A 27,826-nucleotide genomic window follows, 5' to 3' on the forward strand; every position below is an offset into this window, starting at 1 on the left:
TTTAGAGTAAACTTTGAATAAGTTTTGTGAAACCATAGCATTTCGTTATCCCATAGATCTTCTGTGACAATGTACGATGGTTGGCAATGTCATAAGCATATGTCAGGTGGATAAAAGCTACTTCTGTAATTTTTCCAGGTTTCAATACCATCATCAATAAACTGTGTGAGACTGAGTGCCTGAGATGTACAGCTTTTTCCTCAGCTGGAACCTCCTCGTTCTTTTATTAGAGGTGGCTTGACAACATAATCAAATAATTCAGCAACATTTGCTCGAAGATTCTGTGTAGATGGCATAAAGATACTGACCTGAAGTCTCCAGGCTCAGCTGCCGATTTTCCAGGTTTTTAAGATCAGCATGATTTCCTCCAGTTTTTGGAGAAATTACAGGCATTTGTACAGTTGCTTAAAAGTGATAAAATCCACTCTCTCACATGATCAGCAAAGTGTTTGCTTTGTCGAATTCTGATGTCATCTACCCATGCTGCTTTGCCGACCTTACAACTATCTATGGCTGCATTCAGTTCTTACATATGAAAAGGCTGTAAGCTATGTTTGACACTGTATGACCAAAAGATCATAAACTTCTATTAATATGTTACAAAATCTGACAATGTCAAAACTGGCAATCAATAAAAAGATCAACAATCTTGGCATACCTGATACTTCAGAATAACACAAAGGCAGTAAAATTTCTCTAGTCTACGATTCCTCTGTTCACACAATTTTGTAATCTGACTTACGCATAGGATAGTCTGGTTTCCCATTATTTCCAAGATGACGAGCAATCTGGTTAGCTGTCACACTGGCATGACCCTTTCTAGTTGTTGGATCACAACTAAGAAGCTTAAGAGGTTTTGTGGCTACTCTTGCTTATATTTATCTCCTCCATCAATTTACACAAAGCATCTTTCTTGCTCTTGGATACCGGTATTGACAGAGTGTTCTCTGGCCTGCGAGGTTTCTTCACTAAAATGATCATTATCGAACAGATGAAGACAGTTTCCCAAAAACTGCTGAAGTCAGATCCTTAATGTATTGTGATATGTAATCTTGTGGGATTGAGATATGGGAACAGTGCTTTATGACATTTCCAAAGTCATCATATGATTCTGGAACTGAATCAATACTAAGGATGCTCTCATCCAGCACACAGGTGAATTTTTCCCAGTTGTTTTTCTTAAAATTATACCTTCTTCAAAAAAGAACTGTCTGTGGTTAGATTACAAAGTATATTTGGCATATAACAGAATGGTGTTGGGTGCAATGGATTGCCAGTGCCACTGATTTCACTGATAACTAAGATATTTGTTAACTTAAAGAGACAAGATCTGGATTACAACCACATTTCCATACTGCACTGTTGCAGAGTGCTGGAAGTTTTTATCATGTAGTACACTGAGGTCACAAGAATCTGCTCATTCTGCCACAGCTTTTCCACTTTTGTCGATATTTGGGTAACACCATAAAATATTACGGGTATTGAAGTTACCATCGACAAACTTTATATGTTGATTCTGGAATTTTATTAGGTTCCACAAATCTAAATTCTATGGCCAGTGGCTTATAAACAGATGTTACATAACAATTACTCAGCTCAACTGTGAGAATTTCTGTATCATATTCCACTGATATTCCCATGGTGAGGACTAGAACATGATGTTTGATGAAGATGGTACTGTTGTACTGTTAGTGAAGATGTTCAGTCACTAGACTCATTCCTTTGATTTTGGCCCAATGAAGATTCCAAGTCTCTGTGAGTTTTCTGAATGCATATTTAATCACAGTTCTGGTCATGACACATATGACTTAGCAATTCTTTCTTGTTATGTGTAAGACCTCCACTATTGATTGAAATGATGGTCAGTTTCAACTCTGAAATGGGCCATTTTTTACTCGCCATGTTGATCACTGAACTGCTGATTTGGTCCCCTGAAAGTTTATCACGTATAACTGGCAACCTACAAATATAATTTATTCTATATCTGACATGACCCACCAACATTCACTTCTGTGACATCAAATTTTCTTCCTGCTGCGCAGTTCTTTGTGGCCTCTGAATCATGAGTAGCAATTATCTCAACATTCACCCCTACCTTCTACCTTCTTCCTAAAATTCACAAACCCAATCATCCCGGCCGCCCCATTGTAGCTGGTTACCAAGCCCCCACAGAACGTATCTCTGCCTACGTAGATCAACATCTTCAACCCATTACATGCAGTCTCCCATCCTTCATCAAAGACACCAACCACTTTCTCGAACACCTGGAATCCTTACCCAATCCGTTACCCCCGGAAACCATCCTTGTAACCATTGATGTCACTTCCTTATACACAAATATCCCGCACGTCCAGGGCCTCACTGCGATGGAGCACTTCCTTTCACGCCGATCACCTGCCACCCTACCTAAAACCTCTTTCCTCATTACCTTAGCCAGCTTCATCCTGACCCACAACTTCTTCACTTTTGAAGACCAGACATACCAACAATTAAAGGGAACAGCCATGGGTACCTGGATGGCCCCTTTGTACGCCAACCTATTCATGGGTCGCTTAGAGGAAGCCTTCTTGGTTACCCAGGCCTGCCAACCCAAAGTTTGGTACAGATTTATTGATGACATCTTCATGATCTGGACTCACAGTGAAGAAGAACTCCAGAATTTCCTCTCCAACCTCAACTCCTTTGGTTCCATCAGATTCACCTGGTCCTACTCCAAATCCCATGCCACTTTCCTTGATGTTGACCTCCACCTGTCCAATGGCCAGCTTCACACGTCCGTCCACATCAAACCCACCAACAAGCAACAGTACCTCCATTATGACAGCTGCCACCCATTCCACATCAAACGGTCCCTTCCCTACAGCCTAGGTCTTCGCGGCAAACGAATCTGCTCCAGTCCGGAATCCCTGAACCATTACACCAACAACCTGACAACAGCTTTCGCATCCCGCAACTACCCTCCCGACCTGGTAGAGAAGCAAATAACCAGAGCCACTTCCTCATCCTCTCAAACCCAGAACCTCCCACAGAAGAACCACAAAAGTGCCCCACTAGTGACAGGATACTTTCCGGGACTGGATCAGACTCTGAATGTGGCTCTCCAGCAGGGATACGACTTCCTCAAATCCTGCCCTGAAATGAGATCCATCCTTCTTGAAATCCTCCCCACTCCACCAAGAGTGTCTTTCCGCCGTCCACCTAACCTTCGTAACCTCTTAGTTCATCCCAATGAAATCCCCAAGCCACCTTCCCTACCCTCTGGCTCCTACCCTTGTAACCGCCCCCGGTGTAAAACCTGTCCCATGCACCCTCCCACCACCACCTATTCCAGTCCTGTAACCCGGAAGGTGTACACGATCAAAGGCAGAGCCACATGTGAAAGCACCCACGTGATCTACCAACTGACCTGCCTACACTGTGACGCATTCTATGTGGGAATGACCAGCAACAAACTGTCCATTCGCATGAATGGACACAGGCAGACAGTGTTTGTTGGTAATGAGGATCACCCTGTGGCTAAACATGCCTTGGTGCACGGCCAGCACATCTTGGCACAGTGTTACGCCGTCCGGGTTATCTGGATACTTCCCACTAACACCAACCTATCCGAACTCCGGAGATGGGAACTTGCTCTTCAATATATCCTCTCTTCCCGTTATCCACCAGGCCTCAATCTCCGCTAATTTCAAGTTGCCGCCACTCATACCTCACCTGTCATTCAACAACATCTTTGCCTCTGCACTTCCGTCTCGACTGACATCTCTGCCCAAACTCTTTGCCTCTGTATATGTCTGCTTGTGTCTGTATATGTGTGGATGAATATGTGTGTGTGTGCGAGTGTAACCCGTCCTTTTTTCCCCCTAAGGTAAGTCTTTTCGCTACCGGGATTGGAATGACTCCTTACCCTCTCCCCTAAAACCCAAATCCTTTCGTCTTTCCCTCTCCTTCCCTCTTTCCTGATGAGGCAACCATTGGTTGCGAAAGCTAGAATTTTGTGTGTATGTTTGTGTTTGTTTGTGTGTCTATCGACGTGCCAGCGCTTTCGTTTGGTAAGTCACATCATCTTTGTTTTACATTCCACATGGGAAAAAATATATCTAAAAACAAAGATGATGAGACTTACCAAACAAAAGCGATGGCAGGTCGAATGACACACAAACAAACATACTCACAAAATTCAAGCTTTTGCAACAAATGGTTGCTTCATCAGGAAAGAGGGAAGGAGAGGGAAAGACAAAAGGATGTGGGTTTTAAGGGAGAGGGTAAGGAGTCATTCCAATCCCGGGAGTGGAAAGACTTACCTTAGGGGGAAAAAAAAGGACAGGTATACACTCGCGCGCACACACACACACACATATCCATCTGCACATACCCAGACACAAGCAGACATTCAGACATCAAATGTCTGCTTGTGTCTGGGTATGTGCGGATGGATATGTGTGTGTGTGTGTGTGTGTGTGTGTGTGTGTGTGTGTGTGTGTGTGTGTGTGTGTGCGCGCGCGAGTGTATACCTGTCCTTTTTTTTTCCCCCTAAAGTAAATCTTTCCGCTCCCCAGATCCTTTCGTCTTTCCCTCTCCTTCCCTCTTTCCTGATGAAGCAACCGTTTGTTGCGAAAGCTTGAATTTTCTGTGTATGTTTGTGTGTCTATCGACCTGCCAGCATTTTTGTTTGGTAAGTCTCATCATCTTTGTTTTTATATATATATATATTTAAAAAGAAAGATGATGAGACTTACCAAACAAAAGCGCTGGCAGGTCGATAGACTACAAACAAACACAAACATACACACAAAATCTAGCTTTCGCAACCAACGGTTGCCTCGTCAGGAAAGAGGGAAGGAGAAGGAAAGACAAAAGGATATGGGTTTTAAGGGAGAGGGTAAGGAGTCATTCCAATCCCGGGAGCGGAAAGACTTACCTTAGGGGGAAAAAAGGACAGGTATACACTCGCACACACACACATATCCATCCGCATATACACAGACACAAGCAGACATTTGTAAAGGCAAAGAGTTTGGGCAGAGATGTCAGTCGGGACGGAAGTACAGAGGCAAAGATGATGTTGAGAGACTGGCGAGGTATGAGCGGCGGCAGATTGAAATTAGAAATTAGCGGAGATTGAGGCCTGGCGGATAGCGAGAAGAGAGGATATGCTGAAGGGCAAGTTCCCATCTCCGGAGTTCAGACAGGTTGGTGTTAGTGGGAAGTATCCAGATAACCCGGACGGTGTAACACTGTGCCAAGATGTGCTGGCCGTGTACCAAGGCATGTTTAGCCACAGGGTGATCCTCATTACCAACAAACACTGTCTGCCTGTGTCCATTCATGCGAATGGACAGTTTGTTGCTGGTCATTCCCACATAGAACGCTTCACAGTGTAGGCAGGTCAGTTGGTAAATCACGTGGGTGCTTTCACACGTGGCTCTGCCTTTGATCGTGTACACCTTCCGGGTTACAGGACTGGAATAGGTGGTGGTGGGAGGGTGCATGGGACAGGTTTTACACCGGGGGCGGTTACAGGGGTAGGAGCCAGAGGGTAGGGAAGGTGGTTTGGGGATTTCATTGGGATGAACTAAGAGGTTACGAAGGTTAGGTGGACGACGGAAAGACACTCTTGGTGGAGTGGGGAGGATTTCATGAAGGATGGATCTCATTTCAGGGCAGGATTTGAGGAAGTCGTATCCCTGCTGGAGAGTCACATTCAGAATCTGATCCAGTCCCGGAAAGTATCCTGTCACAAGTGGGGCACTTTTGGGGTTCTTCTGTGGAAGGTTCCGGGTTTGAGGAGATGAGGAAGTGGCTCTGGTTACTTGCTTCTGTACCAGGTCGGGAGGGTAGTTACGGGATGCAAAAGCTGTTATCAGGTTGTTGGTGTAATGATTCAAGGATTCCGGACTGGAGCAGATTCGTTTGCCACGAAGACCCGGCTGTAGGGAAGGGACCGTTTGATGTGGAATGGGTGGCAGCTGTCATAATGGAGGTACTGTTGCTTGTTGGTGGGTTTGATGTGGACGGACGTGTGAAGCTGGCCATTGGACAGGTGGAGGTCAACGTCAAGGAAAGTGGCATGGGATTTAGAGTAGGACCAGGTGAATCTGATGGAACCAAAGGAGTTGAGGTTGGAGAGGAAATTCTGGAGTTCTTCTTCACTGTGAGTCCAGATCATGAAAATGTCATCAATAAATCTGTACCAAACTTTGGGTTGGCAGGCCTGGGTAACCAAGAAGGCTTCCTCTAAGCGACCCATGAATAGGTTGGAGTACGAGGGGGCCATCCTGGTACCAATGGCTGTTCCCTTTAATTGTTGGTATGTCTGGCCTTCAAAAGTGAAGAAGTTGTGGGTCAGGATGAAGCTGGCTAAGGTAATGAGGAAAGAGGTTTTAGGTAGGGCGGCAGGTGATCGGCGTGAAAGGAAGTGCTCCATCGCAGCGAGGCCCTGGACATGCGGAATATTTGTGTATAAGGAAGTGGCATCAATGGTTACAAGGATGGTTTCCGGGGGTAACAGACTGGGTAGGGATTCCAGGCGTTCGAGAAAGTGGTTGGTGTCTCTGATGAAGGATGGGAGACTGCATGTAATGGGTTGAAGGTGTTGATCTACGTAGGCAGATTATATATATATATATATGTCTGCTTGTGTCTGTGTATATGAGGATGGGTATGTGTGTGTGTGCGAGTGAATACCTGTCCTTTTTTCCCCCTAAGGTAAGTCTTTCCGCTCCCGGGAATGGAATGACTCCTTACCCTCTCCCTTAAAACCCAAATCCTTTTGTCTTTCCCTCTCCTTCCCTCTTTCCTGACGAGGCAACCATTGGTTGCGAAAGCTAGATTTTGTGTGTATGTTTGTGTGTCTATCGACCTGCCAGCGCTTTTGTTTGGTAAGTCTCATCATCTTTCTTTATATATATATATATATATATATGGTTATAATAGAAGGAAACATTCCACGAAGGAAAAATATATTTAAAAACAAAGATGATGTGACTTACCAAATGAAAGTGCTGGCAGGTCGACAGACACACAAACAAACACAAACATACACACAAAATCCAAGCTTTCGCAACCAACGGTTGCCTCGTCAGGAAAGAGGGAAGGAGAAGGAAAGACAAAAGGATATGGGTTTTAAGGGAGAGGGTAAGGAGTCATTCCAATCCCGGGAGCGGAAAGACTTACCTTAGGGGGAAAAAAGGACAGGTATACACTCGCACACACACACATATCCATCCACACATACACAGACACAAGCAGACATTTGTAAAGGCCTTTACAAATGTCTGCTTGTGTCTGTGTATGTGTGGATGGATATGTGTGTGTGTGCGAGTGTATACCTGTCCTTTTTTCCCCCTAAGGTAAGTCTTTCCGCTCCCGGGATTGGAATGACTCCTTACCCTCTCCCTTAAAACCCATATCCTTTTGTCTTTCCTTCTCCTTCCCTCTTTCCTGACGAGGCAACCGTTGGTTGCGAAAGCTTGGATTTTGTGTGTATGTTTGTGTTTGTTTGTGTGTCTGTCGACCTGCCAGCACTTTCATTTGGTAAGTCACATCATCTTTGTTTTTAAATATATATATATATATATATATATATATATATAAGAATATAATAGAGGGAAACATTCCACGTGGGAAAAATATATTTAAAAAGAAAGATGATGAGACTTACCCAACAAAAGCGCTGGCAGGTCGATAGACACACAAATAAACACAAACATACACACAAAACTCTAGCTTTCGCAACCAACGGTTGCCTCGTCAGGAAAGAGGGAAGGAGAAGGAAAGACAAAAGGATTGGGTTTTAAGGGCGAGGGTAAGGAGTCATTCCAATCCCGGGAGCGGAAAGACTTACCTTAGGGGGAAAAAAGGACAGGTTTACACTCGCACACACACACATATCCATCCACACATACACAGACACAAGCCAGGTATGTGTATGTGTGGATGGATATGTGTGTGTGTGCGAGTGTAAACCTGTCCTTTTTTCCCCCTAAGGTAAGTCTTTGTGTGGATGGATATGTGTGTGTGTGCGAGTGTAAACCTGTCCTTTTTTCCCCCTAAGGTAAGTCTTTCCGCTCCCGGGATTGGAATGACTCCTTACCCTCGCCCTTAAAACCCATATCCTTTTGTCTTTCCTTCTCCTTCCCTCTTTCCTGACGAGGCAACCGTTGGTTGCGAAAGCTTGGATTTTGTGTGTATGTTTGTGTTTGTTTGTGTGTCTGTCGACCTGCCAGCACTTTCATTTGGTAAGTCACATCATCTTTGTTTTTAAATATATATATATATATATATAGTATATATATATATATGAATATAATAGAGGGAAACATTCCACGTGGGAAAAATATATTTAAAAAGAAAGATGATGAGACTTACCCAACAAAAGCGCTGGCAGGTCGATAGACACACAAATAAACACAAACATACACACAAAACTCTAGCTTTCGCAACCAACGGTTGCCTCGTCAGGAAAGAGGGAAGGAGAAGGAAAGACAAAAGGATATGGGTTTTAAGGGAGAGGGTAAGGAGTCATTCCAATCCCGGGAGCGGAAAGACTTACCTTAGGGGGAAAAAAGGACAGGTATACACTCGCACACACACACATATCCATCCATACATACAAGACACAAGCAGACATTTGTAAAGGCAAAGAGTTTGAGCAGAGATGTCAGTCGGGACGGAAGTATAGAGGCAAAGATGATGTTGAAAGACAGGTGAGGTATGAGCGGCGGCAGATTGAAATTAGGAATTAGCGGAGATTGAGGCCTGGCGGATAGCGAGAAGAGAGGATATGCTGAAGGGCAAGTTCCCATCTCCGGAGTTCTGACAGGTTGGTGTTAGTGGGAAGTATCCAAATAACCCGGACGGTGTAACACTGTGCCAAGATGTGCTGGCCGTGCACCAAGGCATGTTTAGCCACAGGGTGATCCTCATTACCAACAAACACTGTCTGCCTGTGTCCATTCATGCGAATGGACAGTTTGTTGCTGGTCATTCCCACATAGAACGCTTCACAGTGTAGGCAGGTCAGTTGGTAAATCACGTGGGTGCTTTCACACGTGGCTCTGCCTTTGATCGTGTACACCTTCCGGGTTACAGGACTGGAATAGGTGGTGGTGGGAGGGTGCACGGGACAGGTTTTACACCGGGGGCGGTTACAGGGGTAGGAGCCAGAGGGTAGGGAAGGTGGTTTGGGGATTTCATAGGGATGAACTAAGAGGTTACGAAGGTTAGGTGGACGGCGGAAAGACACTCTTGGTGGAGTGGGGAGGATTTCATGAAGGATGGATCTCATTTCAGGGCAGGATTTGAGGAAGTCGTATCCCTGCTGGAGAGCCACATTCAGAATCTGATCCAGTCCCGGAAAGTATCCTGTCACAAGTGGGGCACTTTTGGGGTTCTTCTGTGGAAGGTTCCGGGTTTGAGGAGATGAGGAAGTGGCTCTGGTTATTTGCTTCTGTACCAGGTCGGGAGGGTAGTTACGGGATGCAAAAGCTGTTTTCAGGTTGTTGGTGTAATGGTTCAAGGATTCCGGACTGGAGCAGATTCGTTTGCCACGAAGACCTAGGCTGTAGGGAAGGGACCGTTTGATGTGGAATGGGTGGCAGCTGTCATAATGGAGGTACTGTTGCTTGTTGGTGGGTTTGATGTGGACGGACGTGTGAAGCTGGCCATTGGACAGGTGGAGGTCAACGTCAAGGAAAGTGGCATGGTTGCGAAAGCTAGAGTTTTGTGTGTATGTTTGTGTTTATTTGTGTGTCTATCGACCTGCCAGCGCTTTTGTTGGGTAAGTCTCATCATCTTTCTTTTTAAATATATATATATATATATATATATATATATATATATATATATATATAATAGAAGGAAACATTCCATGATGGAAAAATATACCTAAAAACAAAGATGATGTGACTTACCAAATGAAAGTGCTGGCAGGTCGACAGACACACAAACGAACACAAACATACACACAAAATTCAAGCTTTCGCAACAAACTGTTGCCTCATCAGGAAAGAGGGAAGGAGAGGGAAAGACGAAAGGATGTGGGTTTTAAGGGAAAGGTTAAGGAGTCATTCCAGTCCCGGGAGCGGAAAGACTTACCTTATGGGGAAAAAAGGACGGGTATACACTCGCACACACACACATATCCATCCACACATATACAGACACAAGCAGACATATTTAAAGACCAAATATGTCTGCTTGTGTCTGTATATGTGTGGATGGATATGTGTGTGTGTGCGAGTGTATACCCGTCCTTTTTTCCCCATAAGGTAAGTCTTTCCGCTCCCGGGACTGGAATGACTCCTTAACCTTTCCCTTAAAACCCACATCCTTTCGTCTTTCCCTCTCCTTCCCTCTTTCCTGATGAGGCAACAGTTTGTTGCGAAAGCTTGAATTTTGTGTGTATGTTTGTGTTCGTTTGTGTGTCTGTCGACCTGCCAGCACTTTCATTTGGTAAGTCACATCATCTTTGTTTTTAGGTATATATATATATATATATATATATATATGTCTGCTTGTGTCTGTATATGTGTGGATGGATGTGTGTGTGTGTGCGAGTGTATACCCGTCCTTTTTTCACCATAAGGTAAGTCTTTCCGCTCCCGGGACTGGAATGACTCCTTACCCTCTCCCTTAAAACCCACATCCTTTCGTCTTTCCCTCTCCTTCCCTCTTTCCTGATGAGGCAACAGTTTGTTGCGAAAGCTTGAATTTTGTGTGTATGTCGACCTGCCAGCACTTTCATTTGGTAAGTCACATCATCTTTGTTTTTTTATATATATATATATATATATATATATATTTTTTTTACAGGTGTTGAACCTACGGTCTTCTGAGTTACTAGGCCGATCATGTGACTGTTCTGATGATATGGATAAAAATGAAAGTGGGAAGGAGTGAGACGTATAAATAATTAAAAATTACCAGTATCAGTATAAAACCACATTTTTTGACTCGCTAACATATTAAATGTACTATATAAAGACACTGGCAAAATTGAAAGACAAATGTTTAACACACTGACTAGTGTCACTGTTGTAATGTTGTATAGACACAATCTCAGCAATAACACCAACCCATTTTTATTCTGCTTTCACATGAAGATATCCACAATATCACTGAATGAAGCACACAACAGTAAAAAGTCTCATAACCATAAAACACATCATAACACAGTCTCATAGGTAAGCATACAATAACCAAGTAAATATAAGTGAGGCCATGACGGGCCTGTACTGGGCTGTTGCGCACACAGCACAGCACTTCCTGCTCTGTCTGGCTAGGTTATAAGGCAACCTCTCTACGTCACAGTGCTGTTTGATTATGCACAGTCACACTGTGGATATGTCCATGTCTTCCATCAGTAGGTGACAGGTGTTATGCTGCCACAGGAGAATACGGTATGAAAAGGTACGGGTACAGACAGGTTCCGATCTGAGAGGCTCCAGAGATAAAGAAAGGTGGCCCACTGCAGACCACTCTGCCCGGCAGTGATAGCACACAGAGTGAAGAATGTGCTGGAACCAAAGGAGGCCACGAGCAGGCAGCAGCAGCCAGTACAAATCGTGGAGGGGGGGGGGGGGGGGGGTTCATAGGATTGTGGATATAGAGTCACAGGGCTTTTTGGTGCACAGTTTGTGCATGAGAATGGCACCACGGCCATACTGGGAGGCGTCTGTGGTCAAAACAAGATTCTGGCCTGGTTGGAAGGAGACCAAGCAAGGCACCATGCATAATTTTGACCTTAATACAGTAGAAGCACGATCACAGGTGGGTGACGAGTGTGAAGTAGCTGGGCCAGTGTGGCTGCACCAGGATGAAATTTATGGTAGTATGCAATTTCTCTGAGAAAGTCTTGCAACTCTTTGACACTGGCAGGACGTGGCTAAGCTGTAATGGCATCGACATGCTGGTGTAAAGCTCTTGACACCAGCTTGGAGAGTTTCAAACCAAAATAGATGACAGACAGTTGAAAAAATTGTGATTTGCTGAAGACACATTTCAAACCGGCAGCCTGTAGCTCCGTGAACAAGGCATGAAGGTTCTGCAAACATTTATCTGTTGAGACCACAACACCATCCAGGTAGTTAGTGAACCCCAGAATGGAGGCTGTGAGTTGCTCCAAAAATCACTGGAAAATGGCAGGGGCACTAGCCATGCCAAATGGCAGGCACTGGTATTCATATACGCCAAAGGGAGTATTCACTACGAGGACATGTTTGGAATAATCATCCAGAGGCAGTTGTAAGCAGGCTCCAGACAAGTCCATTTTGGAAAAATATTGGCTCCCGGAAAGCCATGCTGAGTGTTCTTCCGGACAGGGTAAGTGATAGGTATCGATAATAGATTGTGAATTTACAGACTTTTTAAAATCACCACAAAGCCAAAGGTTGCCATTAGATATTTTGATAATTAATGGAGTAGACCATTTGCTTGATGAGAGAGGCGTAATAACACTCAAAGGTTCCAATCTGACTTTTCCTGTGCAGTTACTGGGACTCGGTAGGCATGAAAGAAACAGGGGCACGCCATTGGTTTCACTGTGAGGTGAGCCTTGAAATCAGACCACACTCTAAAACTTCTGAAAACAGTGGGGAATATTCTGAGCAAAGAACATCCAGTTGGTTGTATGGAACTTGATCCAATGCAAGAAGCACTTTGTCAGAAATAGAGAACCCAAAAAATTTTGAAGGCATTAGTTTACAGTGTTGGCATCATCCACTACTAGAAAGATCAAATGCCAAACTAGTACTTTTTACACTGCAGAAGTAAAAACTGCAACCTAGTATGGGCATCCACTGTCACTCACCAACTGACATGATACAGGGGACAACGCCAGTGACCCAAGATCTACACAGCTTTGATAATTTAACAAAGTTACTGCTGCACCCATGTCACTTGCATTTTTAACATCTTGTCCATCACATATACTTCAATGTAGAGTTTGTCTGGGACTACTATTACTTGGGAAACAAAACACTGTTCAAAAACATTTTCATGTTTGAGAGTTGCACACAGATGCAATACGCCCCCTATCTCTTGCACATTGGCCATCGCCCAAAGCTTTGGCCACATGGCCCACTCGCATTGAACAAAATAGTAAGTCCATGACAGACGAGGAGCACTTGGCCACTGTTGTGACACGCCGACTACTGCTACTGTCTAACCCCCCCCCTCCCCCCCCATTTCCTCATGAAGTAACTGACAGCGGCCGAGGAGGGGAGGAAGCAGTGGCGGCTACTTCACACCACACTTCTATCTGATTTCCTGCTGCCGTAGATACTTCAGAAGACTGAGCAATGTTCAGAATATCTATGAGAGAGTTATTTTCACATTGTAAAGCATGCTCACAAACTTCCCCATCAGGCGTATTATAACATCACGAACCATCGAGCCGGCATATGACGTCCAATGGCCCTCAGTAACAAACTGGCAATGATGCCCAAGGTCTGTACAACTGTTGCGCCCACTTCTGAAAATGGTATAACTCAATGTGAGGAGCAATAAAATTATGTTTGCAATGACAATTACAGAGCCAGTAATAAATACATTTCCCCCAAAAGAAACTGGCAGGTTCCTGAAGAGGAGCTAGCTGACACAAGAGGTGATAAACAGAAGTAGAAATCCACGACAAAAACAAAGCCTTACACAAACTGGGTTTGGTGACTCCAAAAGCTTGAAAATACTGCCAAAGACATTATTATCATATTCCTTCCAATCTTCCGCAGAATCATAATACAGAGGAAATGGTGGGGGTTGCATTAACGGCAGTGGAACCTGGACATCAATGAGGCTGTGAAATTGTTTAGTGCCATGGAGAGAGCCTGCAGCTGGTTGGTGAGAGCTTGCTGTTGTCCAATACGAGACTGAAGAACTTCTTCCACAGGCATGTTGGCTGTATACTACATGAAATAAATGAAACACGTGGAGTAGAATACTGAACTTGTTGCCACATATGTTGTAACACTGTACAGATACAATATCAGAATTAACACCAACCAATTTTTATTCTGCTTCCACATGAAGACTTCCACAATAACACTGAATGAAGTATAGAACAAAGTTTCATAGCTATAGAACACACCAATATATGGTCTCATAGGTGAGCATAAAATAAGCAAGTAAACATAAGTGAAGTTGAGGTTGCTGAATGCCAGGCTTATATTGGGCTGTTGTGCACATGGCACAGCACTTGCTGCATGTTCTGTCCAGGTTGTGATGTGACTTCTCTAAGCCAGCTGTGGAGGCACTTATACGGCATGCTTTTTGATTAGGCACACGTACACTATAGGGTTACGACAATTGTGAAAATAGATTATAAGATGTACACAAATGAAAATAAAACAAGTGCAATGATGCTTACTCACAGTTAAATCATGTGATGCTGGGGGATCAGGTTAGAAAATGAGATGCTAAATGCAATAAATGAAGTTTTCTGTTTGGAGAACAAATTAAAAACAACTAATGTATAGAATACAGCCAGAGTTTGCACATTATTTGATTAACTTTCACTGGTTTCTCTCACTAGACATGAACAATTTTGTATTAACAATTGCATCAAGTGGTGCTTTTAACTTGTAACATGTGGCCACTAGGGCAATGAATATCTGAGGATTCTCAGCAGGAGGAGCAAAACTATACAAAATAATATGTGACTGGTGGATGTGCTCTGCATATTATTTACAATGGTTGCTGTATCCCCTGCAGACGAGGCTTACATTTGATAGAAGAATATGTCAAAAGTAATTTTGTAGGAAAGATCTAGTAGAATGCAAGTACTTAGGGAGCACAGGAGACCACTCACTGATAAGCAGAAGAATTGAGTCATCAACAGGCACACACAACAAAAAAAGGAATCTTTCTAGCTTTTGGAATAACTGTTTCTAGAGATAGGGCACGGGCAAGTGCGCGCATGCACGCACACATGCACGCCTATGCCCCTACATGGCACCATCTGGGCACACAATGCTAGTGCTGCATTTCAGCAGGTAGATTAGGTTGGGGTTGTATTAGGTGAGGGGGGGGGGAGGAGGGGGGGGGGGGAGTGTAGCGGTTCCACCTGCTTTTATTTCTTCACCTGTTGACCTCAGTGTTCACGTACTGCGTTGCTACACTGGCTGAAAAATGGGGTTTGTAATTTGGACACTGACTAGGGTAAATCATGTAGCTGACAACTGCTCAGCTGCATTTCACTGTCTTTTACTTTCCCTTTTCACAACCAACCCCATATACACATTTAATATGGCCAGTGCACTACTGTTTAAACTTTCCATAAGCCTCATTAATAGTTTGCAAGTGTACCTCCACATACTGCTACTATAGTTTACTGTTGAACATCTACAAGCAGTACAAGCATAACCACAAAGTTTACAGTTCTTGAAGAACAGAAAGGTACATATGGAGCAGACACTGTCATTGGTTTTACACACGGCCTATTTGTTTAACACTTATTTCAAAGTTAATAGTTGAAGCATTGTTGCTGTTCTAACCAAAACAGGGTCCTCATTTGAAACTTGGCTGTGGACTGACTGTCTTGTGACCAAAAATTGGGCCATTATATATCCTCACAACAATAGGTACTGAATTTAACATTGTTTGAAGATTAATTTGTAGAAATTACAATTAAAACTTAACTCATTAAATTAACTGAATACAACGAAAAATTCTGTATTTTAAAAGTTTCTTTTCCTACAAGGTTTAGGCCAAATTATTTGTTTAAATCATGAAATTAACAAATATAGTTATGTAAACAATTATTTTGACAAAACTGTTAATCACTTTGTAATTAATGAAGGGCTGGTTTTTCTAACATGTTTTCAAATAGAGCCAAATAGATACTTTAAGATTACTAGTATTTTGTCTTCTAAATGTTTATAATTAGTATAGAACTTATATTTGTTTATGCGTCAACAATAGAATTTAAGTTACAAAACAATTACTGATTTTGCCCTGTAATAAAAGATACTAACTAGTAATAGTCAAAATAAATTATAAAATCAATTATATACATAAAACTAAGCACAAAATCAGGTCTGGTCTTATACTCTTTAAAACTGAGGGCCAACCTTTCTCTTTTATGAAAATACAGATTATATTCATGTATATTAATAGTAATTAGTTAAGAGTGAAAAACCAAATTTAAGGAGGCAGCTGGCAAAACAAGAGGGGAATTAACATTATCCCAGCCTGCTTCATCACAAGAGGTGACAGGGGGGAGGGGGAGAGGGAGAGAAAGAGAGAGAGAGAGAGAGAGAGAGAGAGAGAGAGAGAGAGAGAGAGAGAGGGGCTGGAGGCAGGAAGAGGTGTTGGGGGTGTGTGGCTAATGGCCCTGGGAAGGCAGCCGGTTAACCAGCTAGGAATACAGGAGGGAGGTGTGGCAGGTGCATGAGCTAGGCAAGTGATGCACACGCGTCAGAGACAGAGGAGAGTGGCGCACACTGAAGGTGATGTGGGAGGGGGTAATAGGATGGAGGAAGGGGAAACTGTTGGATGGAGGATGTGGGGACAGTGGGATACCAGAGACTGAGGGCAGGATGGTTATAGGAGCGAAGGAGTGTTGCAAGGATAACTCCCATGTGCATAGTACAGAGAAGCCAGTTGTGGAGGAAGGATCCAGGTGGCCTGGATTGTGAAGCAGCCACTGAAATTTAGCATGTTATGCTCAGCTGCATGTATTGCCAGCAGGTGGTCAACTTTGTTCTCGACAACAATTTGGTGGTGGCCATTGATCCTGTTGGATAGCTAGTTGATAGTCATACCAACATAAAAAGCTGGGCACAATGTTTGCAGGAGGGTTGGTATATGATGTGGCTGCTTTCACAGGTGGCCCATCTTCTGATAGGGTATGGTGAGCCTGTGATAGGATTGGAGTAGGAACTGCTGGGCAGAGGGATTGGGCAGGTCTTGCACATGGATTTGATCCCTGTGGCATGGGGATGGGAATGGGAGTGGCATTGGTGATGAACTAGGATGTTGTGTAGTTTGGGTGGGTGATGGAACACCACATTAGGAGGGGTGGAAAGGATCTGGGGTAGGATGCTCCTCATTTCAGGGCATGATGATAGATAACCAAAGCCCTGACAAAGTTGTTCCAGTCCAGGCTGATAATGGGTGACAAGGGGAAGACTTCTTTGTAGCTGATACGTAGGGATGATGGGAAGACTGGGGGTGTGTGAGAATATGGCACAGGAAATCTGTTTGTGGATTGCATTCAGGGGTTGTTTCTGTCTGTGAAAGCCTTTGTGAAAGTGACGAGAGCTTCCTTGCCCAGTATGATGAAGGATTCACAAAGGCCTTCACAGACAGGCACAATCCCTAAACCCAGTCTGCAAACAGATTTCCCATGCCATATCTACACACACCACACACATGCAAGCCCCCAACCACTCCCAAGAATCATGTACAATGGAGTACCCTTCTTGTCATCCAACATCACCCAGCACTGGAACAACTAAACCTAACCATATCCTTCATCAGGGTTTTGATTATCTATCACCATGTCCTAGTATGATCACCATGTCCTAGTATGAGGAACATCCTTCCCATCTGTCCTAATCTGATGTTCCATTGCCCACTCAAACTACTTAATATCTTAGTGCGTCATCAATGTCACTCCCTCTCCCAACTCTTGCCACATGGACTCTTGCCCAGTCCACCCACCCAGCACTTCCTACTCCAGCCCCTTCACAGGCTTATCCTACCCCATCAGACGCTGGGCCATCTGTGAAACTAGCCAAGTCACACACCAACTCTGCTGCAAACAATGCACAGTTTTTTAAGTTGGTACTCCACCTGAGACAACCCCCGACCCCACCAGTCCACCTGCAAAATTACAGCACTCACACTGGGCATATCCAGCTGGTGCCATGGAGGGGTAGAGGCATGTACGTACGTGTGTGTGTGTGTGTGTGTGTGTGTGTGTGTGTGTGTGTGTGTATTTGTACTTTAGCTCAAGAAAGGATTACTCTGAAAGCTTGCAGTTTTCTTTCTTTTTTTTGTGTGCCTGACGATAACGCAATGATTCAGCTTTTTGGTGAGTGGTCTTCTTTACTCCCTAAATATTTAATGTCAAAATTGAAGATGATATAAAATGCTGACAGCCAATAATAAGAAAAGGTTTGCTGAAAAAGAGAAATAATATAACAAACAATGGAAAATCAAAGATGGAATATAACAATATATGAAAAGGAAAGCTGCTACTCACTAAGTAGAGGAGATGCTGAGTTGCAGAGGGGTACAACAAAAAGACTGTCACAAATAAATCTTTCGGCCAGCAAGGCTGCCGTCAAAAACAGACCATGCACACACACACACACACACACACACACACACACACACACACACGCGCGCGCATTCGAAAAAACAACTCATGCACACACGACTGCAGTCTCTGGCAACTGAAGACACACTGGCTTCAGTTGCCAGACTCTGCAGTCGTGTGTGTGTGTGTGTGTGTGTGTGTGTGTGTGTGTGTGTGTGTGTGTGTGCGCTGTCTATTTTTGACGGAGGCATTGCTGACTGGAAGCTTTATTTGTGACAGTCTTTTTGTTGTGCCTGTCTGCGAGTCATCATCTCCACTACATGATGAGTAGCAACTTTACTTTTCAGAAATAATACAACACTGAATACAAACTTAATTTTTAGGAAGTCTATTCTCAAATTATTTGTTTGGAATATAGCCTTATATAGAAGTAAAATGTGGCTGATGAACAGTACAGACAAAACTAGTACACAAGCTTTTAAAATATGGAGTTACAGAAGCGTGCTGCTGACTAGATTGGTAGGCAGGGTAGCTAACACAGTGATGTTGCATTGATTCAAGAAGGAACATTTAATTCTGTAATATAGGGCACTGGGGACAGGGAGTGGAGGGGATAAAAATTGTAAGGAAGACTTTGGCTTGAATACAGTAAGCAGGTTCATATGAATGTAGGTTGCAGAAGTTATACAGAGTGAAGTGTCTGCAATCTGATAGCGGTGTATTTCTACATTAATTTCTAGAATAGCTTAATATATTCAAATATAATAAAACACAAACAGCCAGAACTTACACTCATTAAGCACAAACAATAAAAGTTTAGTTAAAAAATATGTGTTGTATATAAAAAGTAATAGGGAAACAGTTTTTCAAATTGTTTTCATGAAACTGTCTACATAAAATTATTTACCTTGTGTCTCCCCATTTAGCCAGACAACTACCATGGAAGGAATGGTTGCACAGAATTGTCAATATACCATCGACACTCTCATCCATTCGCTCGAGACAAACGGGGCATGTGGGCAGTTCAGTATGTGAAGGAGGTGGAGCCAGTTCACCTTCACTTCCCCCTTCACATACGAGCTCAACGTGAGACACAAACACCAGATGGCAACAGCAATCAGGTTCCAGAGAATTAAAGGGCACACCGTTGAATGACGTGTAGAACTCGGCAGCTGCTTGCTACCTCCCACCAAATTATGGAACAGAAAAATAAGAAGAAACATAGCAGATAAGAGACTGTGATCATATAGTTAATTTTATTTACATATGCTATAATTTCAAGATCTTTCTTTACATGTTGGCAATCACTTTTATCCTAAGCAACAGAAAAATACTCTTGAACCACAAGAAATGGGCACTGAAGAAGAGGAAAAGGAGAGGGTAGATTATGTGGGCAGATCAGAGTGGATTAATCAGGAAAGAAGAAACATTGTTCCTTATAATTTGTTACACTTTGCCTAGCGATGAACTAGTACTTGGCCAAACGACAAGTCCATAACTTAAATTAATCTTTCATGCATGATTTGCAAAGAAAAGAAGAGTCAGAAGAACTTTATGTGGATAGAATATGGCCTGAAATCAATCCAGAAATGGATTTTACAGTATACACATTGCTGCAAAACAAAATTACCCAAATTTACCCAAATGTAGAAAAGTACTGATATCTCCATACAAACTATTATCAGAATATTTAATAGCAATGTTATGTATTGTTCTAGGTATGTGGAACATCTGTTGTTTTTCTGGTCTTCAGTCCAGAGACTGGTTTGATGCAGCTTTCCATGCTACTCTATCCTGAGCAATTCTCCGAATAACTACTGCAACCTAATTCCTTTTCAATCTGCTTAGCGTATTCATCTCTTGGTCTCCCTCTACAATTTTTACCCTCCACAGTTCCCTCCAGTACTAAATTGGTGATCCCTTGATGGCTCAAAACATATCCTGTCAACCGATCCCTTCTTCTAGTCAAGTTACGCCACAAATTCATCTTCTCCCCAACTCTATTCAGTAAGACTTTGGCTCAAGCTGCTGGAAAACCATTCTGGAGTGTAATTAGCAGTCTTCGAAAGGGAGGTAAGAAGGAAATGACAAGTATTTTGGACAGGTCAGGAAAACTGCTGGTGAATCCTGAGGATGCCTTGGGCAGATGGAGGGAATATTTTGAAAAGTTGCTCGATGTAGGTGAAAATGCGATCAGTAATGTTTCAGATTTCGATGTACAATGGGATAGGAATGATGATGGAAATAGGATCACATTTGAGGAAGTGGAGGAAATGGTCAATAGTTTGCAGTGCAATAAAGCGGCTGGCGTGGATGAAATTAAGTCGAAACTCATCAAATACAGTGGAATGTCAGGTCTTAAATGGCTACACAGGATAATTGAAATGGCGTGGGAGTCGGGACAGGTTCCACCAGACTGGATGAAAGCAGTAATTACACCAATCTTTAAACATGGAAACAGAAAAGATTGTAACAACTACAGAGGTATCTCTTTAATCAGCGTTGTGGGTAAAATCTTCTCAGGTATTGTTGAAAGGAAAGTGCGAGTATTAGTTGAGGACAAATTGGACGAAAATCAGTGTAGGTTTAGGCCTCTTAGAGGTTGTCAGGACCAGATCTTTAGCTTACGGCAAATAATGGAGAAGTGTTATGAGTGGAACACTGTATCTATGCTTTATAGATCTAGAAAAGGCGTATGACTGGGTTCCTAGGAGGAAGTTATTGTCTGTTCTACGACATTATGGAATAGGAGGCAAACTTTTGCAAGCAATTAAAGGTCTTTACGTGGATAGTCAGGCAGCAGTTAGAGTTGACGGTAAATTGAGTTCATGGTTCAGAGTAGTTTCAGGGGTAAGACAAGGCTGCAACCTGTCTCCACTGTTGTTCATATTATTTATGGATCATATGTTGAAAACAATAGACTGGCTGGGTGAGATTAAGATATGTGAACACAAAATAAGCAGTCTCGCATATGCGGATGACTTAGTTGTGATGGCAGATTCGATTGAAAGTTTGCAAAGTAATATTTCAGAGCTAGATCAGAAATGTAAGGACTATGGTATGAAGATTAGCATCTCCAAAACGAAAGTAATGACAGTGAGAAAGAGACTTAAACGGATTGAGTGCCAAATAGGAGGAACCAAGTTAGAACAGGTGGACGGTTTCAAGCACTTAGGATGCATATTCTCACAGGATGGCAACATAGTGAAAGAACTGGAAGCGAGGTGCAGCAAAGCTAATGCAGTGAACGCTCAGCTATGATCTACTCTCTTCTGCAAGAAGGAAGTCAGTACCAAGGCTAAGTTATCTGTGCACCGTTCAATCTGTCGACCAACTTTGTTGTATGGGAGCAAAAGCTGGGTAGATTCAGGTTACCTTATCAATAAGGTTGAGGTTATGGATATGAAAGTAGCTAGGATGATTGCAGGTACTAGTAGATGGGAACAATGACAGGAGGGTGTCCACAATGAGGAAATCAAAGAAAAACTGGGAATGAACTCTATAGATGTAGCAGTCAGGGCGAACAGGCTTAGATAGTGGGGTCATGTTACACGCATGGGAGAAGCAAGGTTACCCAAGAGACTCATGGGTTCAGCAGTAGAGGGCAGGAGGAGAAGGTACCTGGATTCGGTTAAGAATGATTTTGAAGTAATAGGCTTAACATCAAAAGAGGATGATGAAGATGACCTCCTCATCTACCCACTAATCTTCAGCATTCTTCTGTAGCACCACATTTCAAATGCTTCTATTCTCTTAACTGTTTATCATCTATGTTTCACTTCCATACATGGCTACACACTTTACAAATACTTTCAGAAAAAACTTTGTGACACTTAACTCTATAGTTGTTGTTAATAAATTTCTTTTCTTCAGAAATACTTTCCTTGCCATAGCCAGTCTACCCCCCCCCCCCCCAATGAACCATGGACCTTGCCGTTGGTGGGGAGGCTTGCGTGCCTCAGCAATACAGATGGCCGCACCGTAGATGCAACCACAACGGAGGGGTATCTGTTGAGAGGCCAGACAAACGTGTGGTTCCTGAAGAGGGGCAGCAGCCTTCTCAGTAGTTGCAGGGGCAACAGTGTGGATGACTGACTGATCTGGCCTTGCAACACTAACCAAAAAGGCCTTGCTGTGCTGGTACTGCGAACGGCTGAAAGCAAGGGGAAACTACAGCCGTAATTTTGCCCGAGGGCATGCAGCTTTACTGTATGGTTAAATGATGATGGCGTCCTTTGGGTAAAATATTCCGGAGGTAAAATAGTCCCCCATTCGGTTCTCCGGGCGGGGACTACTTACGAGGACGTCGTTATCAGGAGAAAGAAAACTGGCGTTCTACGGATCGGAGCGTGGAATGTCAGATCTGTTAATCAGACAGGTAGGTTAGAAAATTTAAAAAGGAAAATGGATAGGTTGAAGTTAGATATAGTGGGAATTAGTGAAGTTCGGTGGCAGGAGGAACAAGACTTTTGGTCAGGTGAATACAGGGTTATAAATACAAAATCAAATAGGGGTAATGCAGGAGTAGGTTTAATAATGAATAAAAAAATAGGAGTGCGGGTAAGCTACTACCAACAGCATAGTGAACGCATTATTGTGGCCAAGATAGACACGAAGCTCATGCCTACTACAGTAGTACAAGTTTATATGCCAACTAGCTCTGCAGATGATGAAGAAATTGATGAAATGTATGATGAGATAAAAGAAATTATTCAGGTAGTGAAGGGAGATGAAAATTTAATAGTCGTGGGTGACTGGAATTCAAGAGTAGGAAAAGGGAGAGAAGGAAACATAGTGGGTGAATATGGATTGGGAGAGAGAAATGAAAGAGGAAGCCGTCTGGTAGAATTTTGCACAGAGCATAACTTAATCGTAGCTAACACTTAGTTTAAGAATCATAAAGGAAGGTTGTATACATGGAAGAATCCTGGAGATACTAGAAGGTATCAGATAAATTATATAATGGTAAGACAGAGATTTAGGAACCAGGTTTTAAATTGTAAGACATTTCCAGGGGCAGATGTGGACTCTGACCACAATCTATTGGTTATGAACTGTAGATTAAAACTGAAGAAACTGCAAAAAGGTGGTAATTTAAGGAGATGGGGCCTGGATAAACTGACTAAACCAGAGGTTCTACAGAGTTTCACGGAGAGCATAAGGGAACAATTGACAGGAATGGGGGAAAGAAATACAGTAGAAGAAGAATGGGTAACTCTGAGGGATGAAGTAGTGAAGGCAGCAGAGGATCAAGTAGGTAAAAAGACAAGGGCTAGTAGAAATCCTTGGGTAACAGAAGAAATATTGAATTTAATTGATGAAAGGAGAAAATATAAAAATGCAGTAAATGAAGCAGGCAAAAGGGAACACAAACGTCTCAAAAATAAGATCGACAGGAAGTGCAAAATGGCTAAGCAGGGATGGCTAGAGGACAAATGTAAGGATGTAGAGGCTTATCTCACTAGGGGTAAGATAGATACTGCCTACAGGAAAATTAAAGACACCTTTGGAGAAAAGAGAATCACTTGTATGAATATCAAGAGCTCAGATGGAAACCCAGTTCTAAGCAAAGAAGGGAAAGCAGAAAGGTGGAAGGAGTATGTAGAGGGTCTATACAAGGGAGATGTACTTGAGGACAATATTATGGAAATGGAAGAGGATGTAGATGACGATGAAATGGGAGATACGATACTGCGTGAAGAGTTTGACAGAGCACTGAAAGACCTAAGCTGAAACAAGGCCCCGGGAGTAGACTACATTCCATTGGAACTACTGACGGCCTTGGGAGAGCCAGTCCTGACAAAACTCTACCATCTGGTGAGCAAGATGTATGAGACAGGCGAAATACCCTCAGACTTCAAGAAGAATATAATAATTCCAATCCCAAAGAAAGCAGGTGTTGACAGATGTGGAAAATTACCGAACTATCAGTTTAATAAGTCATGGATGCAAAATACTAACGCGAATTCTTTACAGACGAATGGAAAAACTAGTAGAAGCCGACCTTGGGGAAGATCAGTTTGGATTCCGTAGAAATATTGGAACATGTGAGCCAATACTGACCCTACGACTTATCTTAGAAAATAGATTAAGGAAAGGCAAACCTACATTTCTAGCATTTGTAGACTTAGAGAAAGTTTTTGACAATGTTGACTGGAATACTCTCTTTCAAATTCTAAAGGTGGCAGGGGTAAAATACAGGGAGCAAAAGGCTATTTACAATTTGTACAGAAACCAGATTGCAGTTATAAGAGTCGAGGGGCATGAAAGGGAAGGAGCGGTTGGGAAGGGAGTGAGACAGGGTTGTAGCCTGTCCCCGATGTTATTCAATCTGTATATTGAGCAAGCAGTAAAGGAAACAAAAGAAAAATTCAGAGTAGGTATTAAAATCCATGGAGAAGAAATAAAAACTTTGAGGTTCGCCGATGACATTGTAATTCTGTCAGAGACAGCAAAGGACTTGGAAGAGCAGTTGAACGGAATGGACAGTGTCTTGAAAGGAGGATATAAGATGAACATCAACAAAAGCAAAACGAGGATAATGGAATGTAGTCGAATTAAGTCGGGTGATGCTGAGGGAATTACATTAGGAAATGAGACACTTAAAGTAGTAAAGGAGTTTTGCTATTTGGGAAGCAAAATAACATGATCCAAAGTAGAGAGGATATAAAATGTAGACTGGCAATGGCAAGGAAAGCATTTCTGAAGAAGAGAAAATTGTTAACATCGAGTATAGATTTAAGTGTCAGGAAGTCGTTTCTGAAAGTATTTGTATGGAGCGTACCCATGTATGGAAGTGAAACATGGTTGATAAATAGTTTATACAAGAAGAGAATAGAAGCTTTAGAAATGTGGTGCTACAGAAGAATGCTGAGGATTAGATGGGTAGATCATGTAACTAATGAGGAGGTATTGAATAGAATTGGGGAGAAGAGGAGTTTGTGGCACAACTTGACAAGAAGAAGGGACCGCTTGGTAGGACATGTTCTGAGGCATCAAGGGATCACAAATTTAGCATTGTAGGGCAGTGTGGAGGGTAAAAATTGTAGAGGGAGACCAAGAGATGAATACACTAAGCAGATTCAGAAGGATGTAGGTTGCAGTAAGTACTGGGAGATGATGAAGCTTGCACAGGATAGAGTAGCATGGAGAGCTGCATCAAACCAGTCTCAGGACTGAAGACAACGACAACAACAACAACAACAACAACAACAACAGCCAGTCTACATTTTATATCCTCTCTATTTCGACCATCATCAGTTATTTTGCTCCCCAAATAGCAAAACTCATTTACTACTTTAAGTGTCTCAAATTTTCTAATCAAATACCCTCACCTGGTTTAATTCGACTACATTCCATTATCCTCGTTTTGCTTTTGTTGGTGTCCATCTTATACCATCCTTTCAAGACATTGTCCATACTGTTCAGCTGCTTTCCAGGTCCTATGTTGTTTCTGACAGAATTACATTGTCATTGGCAAACATCTAAAGTTTTTATTTGTTCTCCACGGATTTTAATTCCTACTCCACATTTTTCTTTGTTTCTTTTATTGCTTGTTCAATATAAAGACTGAATAACATCGGGGATAGGCTGCAACCCTGTCTGACTCCCTTCTTAACTACTGCTTCCCTTTCATGACCCTTGACTCTTGTAACTGCCATCTGGTTACTGTACAAATTGTAAATAGCCTATCGCTCACTGTATTTTACCCCTGCCGCCTTCGGAAAGCTTTCTCTACATCTACAAATGCTAGAAATTTAGGTTTGCCTTTCCTTAACCTATCTTCCAAGATAAGTCGTATGGTCAGTATTGCATCATGTGTTCCCACATTTCTATAGAATCCAAACTGATGTTCCCCGATGTCGGCTTCTACCAGTTATTCGTATGTAAATAATTCGTATTAGTATTTTGCAACTGTGACTTATTAAACTGATAGTCTGGTAATTTTCACACCTGTCAACACCTACTTTCTTTGAGATTGGAATTATTATATTCTCTTTGATGTCTGAGCTTGTCAATTGTTCCCTAATACTCTCTCTGAAACTCTCTACAATATCTGGTTCTTTCAGTTTATCCAGGTCCCATCTCTTTAAATTCCTATTGTTTTGCAGTTTCTTCAGTCTTAATCTACGGTTCAGAACCAATAAATTGTGGTCAGAGTCCACATCTGCCCCTGGAAATGTCTTAAATTTAAAACCTGGTTCCTAAATCTCTGTCTTGCCATTATATAATGTATCTGAAACCTTCCAGTGTCTCCAGGCCTCTTTCATGTATACATCCTTCTCTCATGATCCTTAACCCAAGTGTTAGCTATGGTTAAGTTATGCTCTGTGCAAAACTTTAACAGGCGGCTTCCCCTTTCATTCCTTACCCCCAGTCCATATTCACCTACTACTTTTATTTCTCTTTCTTTTCCTGCAATCTCATTCCAGTCCCTCATAACTGCTAAATAATTTCTTTTATCACATCATACATTTTCTCAATCTCTTCATTATCAGTGGAGCTAGTTGGCATGTAAACTTGAACTACTGTGGTAGGCGTGGGCTTCATGTCTATCTTTGATACAATAATGCGTTCACTACGCTGTTTGTAGTAGCTTATCAGCATTCCTACTTTTTTTATTCATTAGTAAACCCACTCATGCATTACCATTATTTGATTTTGCATTTACAACCCTGTAATCACCTGACCAGAGATCTTGTTCCTCCTGCCACCAAACTTCACAAATTCCCACTATATCTAACTTTAACCTATCCATTTCCCTTTTTTAGCTCGTGGTCTCGCGGTAGCATTCTTGCTTCCCGAGCATGGGGTCCCTGGTTCGATTCCCAGTGGGGTCTGGGATTTTCACCTGCCCCAAGATGACTGGGTGTTGTTGTGTCATCTTCATCATCATTCATCCCCATTATAGTCGGATGATGGCAATGGCAAACCACCTCCACTAGGACCTTGCCTAGTACGGCGGTGCGTGTCTCACGCATCGTTCCCCTACTCTCTGTCAAGAAGCATGGGACTTCATTTCCATTTTTCCAACCTATCTGCTCAATTAAGGGATCTGACATTTCACACTCTGATCTGTAGAATTCCAGTTTTGTTTCTCCTGAAAGACATCATCCTGGGTAGTCCCACCCAGAGATTCGAATGGGGGCCTATTTTACCTCCGAAATATTTTACACAATTAGGAGTGAAACAATTTCTCGTTGCCTGTCACATGGGAAAGACAATATGTAGTGACATGTACTGTATGCTGATATGTAACTAGAATTGTCACATATCCAGCAGCCTTACAAGGAAAACACGCTGTGACAGGTGCCTTGTGCAACCAAGATTTTAAATGATCACTGAAATTGCAATCATCATCAATTGTTAAGTGCCCACAGTGACTCATTTTCATGTCTGAAAAAGATAAGCATTTGCAGCCATTCCCCCACACAATTTGTCCTGTTTATGGACAACATATTAATACTGATACTGCTTTGAGATAATGTCATGTTTTGGGATGGGCCCTGGATGTGAACTATCTGGAAAGGAACAGACGAAAATGTGCAGTTAACATACACAAAATGT

General features: G+C 42.6%; 1 protein-coding gene across 2 annotated transcripts in view; it reads right to left on the reverse strand.

Annotated features, from left to right (window-relative positions):
- Positions 1-27,826, reverse strand: part of LOC126101631 (BRCA1-associated protein) — a 144,327-nt gene that overhangs the window by 46,793 nt on the left and 69,708 nt on the right. For both annotated transcript variants that reach the window (XM_049912317.1, XM_049912316.1), the window contains exon 5: positions 19,167-19,438. In XM_049912317.1, coding sequence (XP_049768274.1) covers positions 19,167-19,438 — 272 coding nt within the window. The remainder of the gene's footprint in view (positions 1-19,166; positions 19,439-27,826) is intronic.

The sequence above is a fragment of the Schistocerca cancellata genome, chromosome 9 (genome assembly GCF_023864275.1).
Source record: "Schistocerca cancellata isolate TAMUIC-IGC-003103 chromosome 9, iqSchCanc2.1, whole genome shotgun sequence".
Lineage (NCBI taxonomy): Eukaryota > Metazoa > Arthropoda > Insecta > Orthoptera > Acrididae > Schistocerca > Schistocerca cancellata.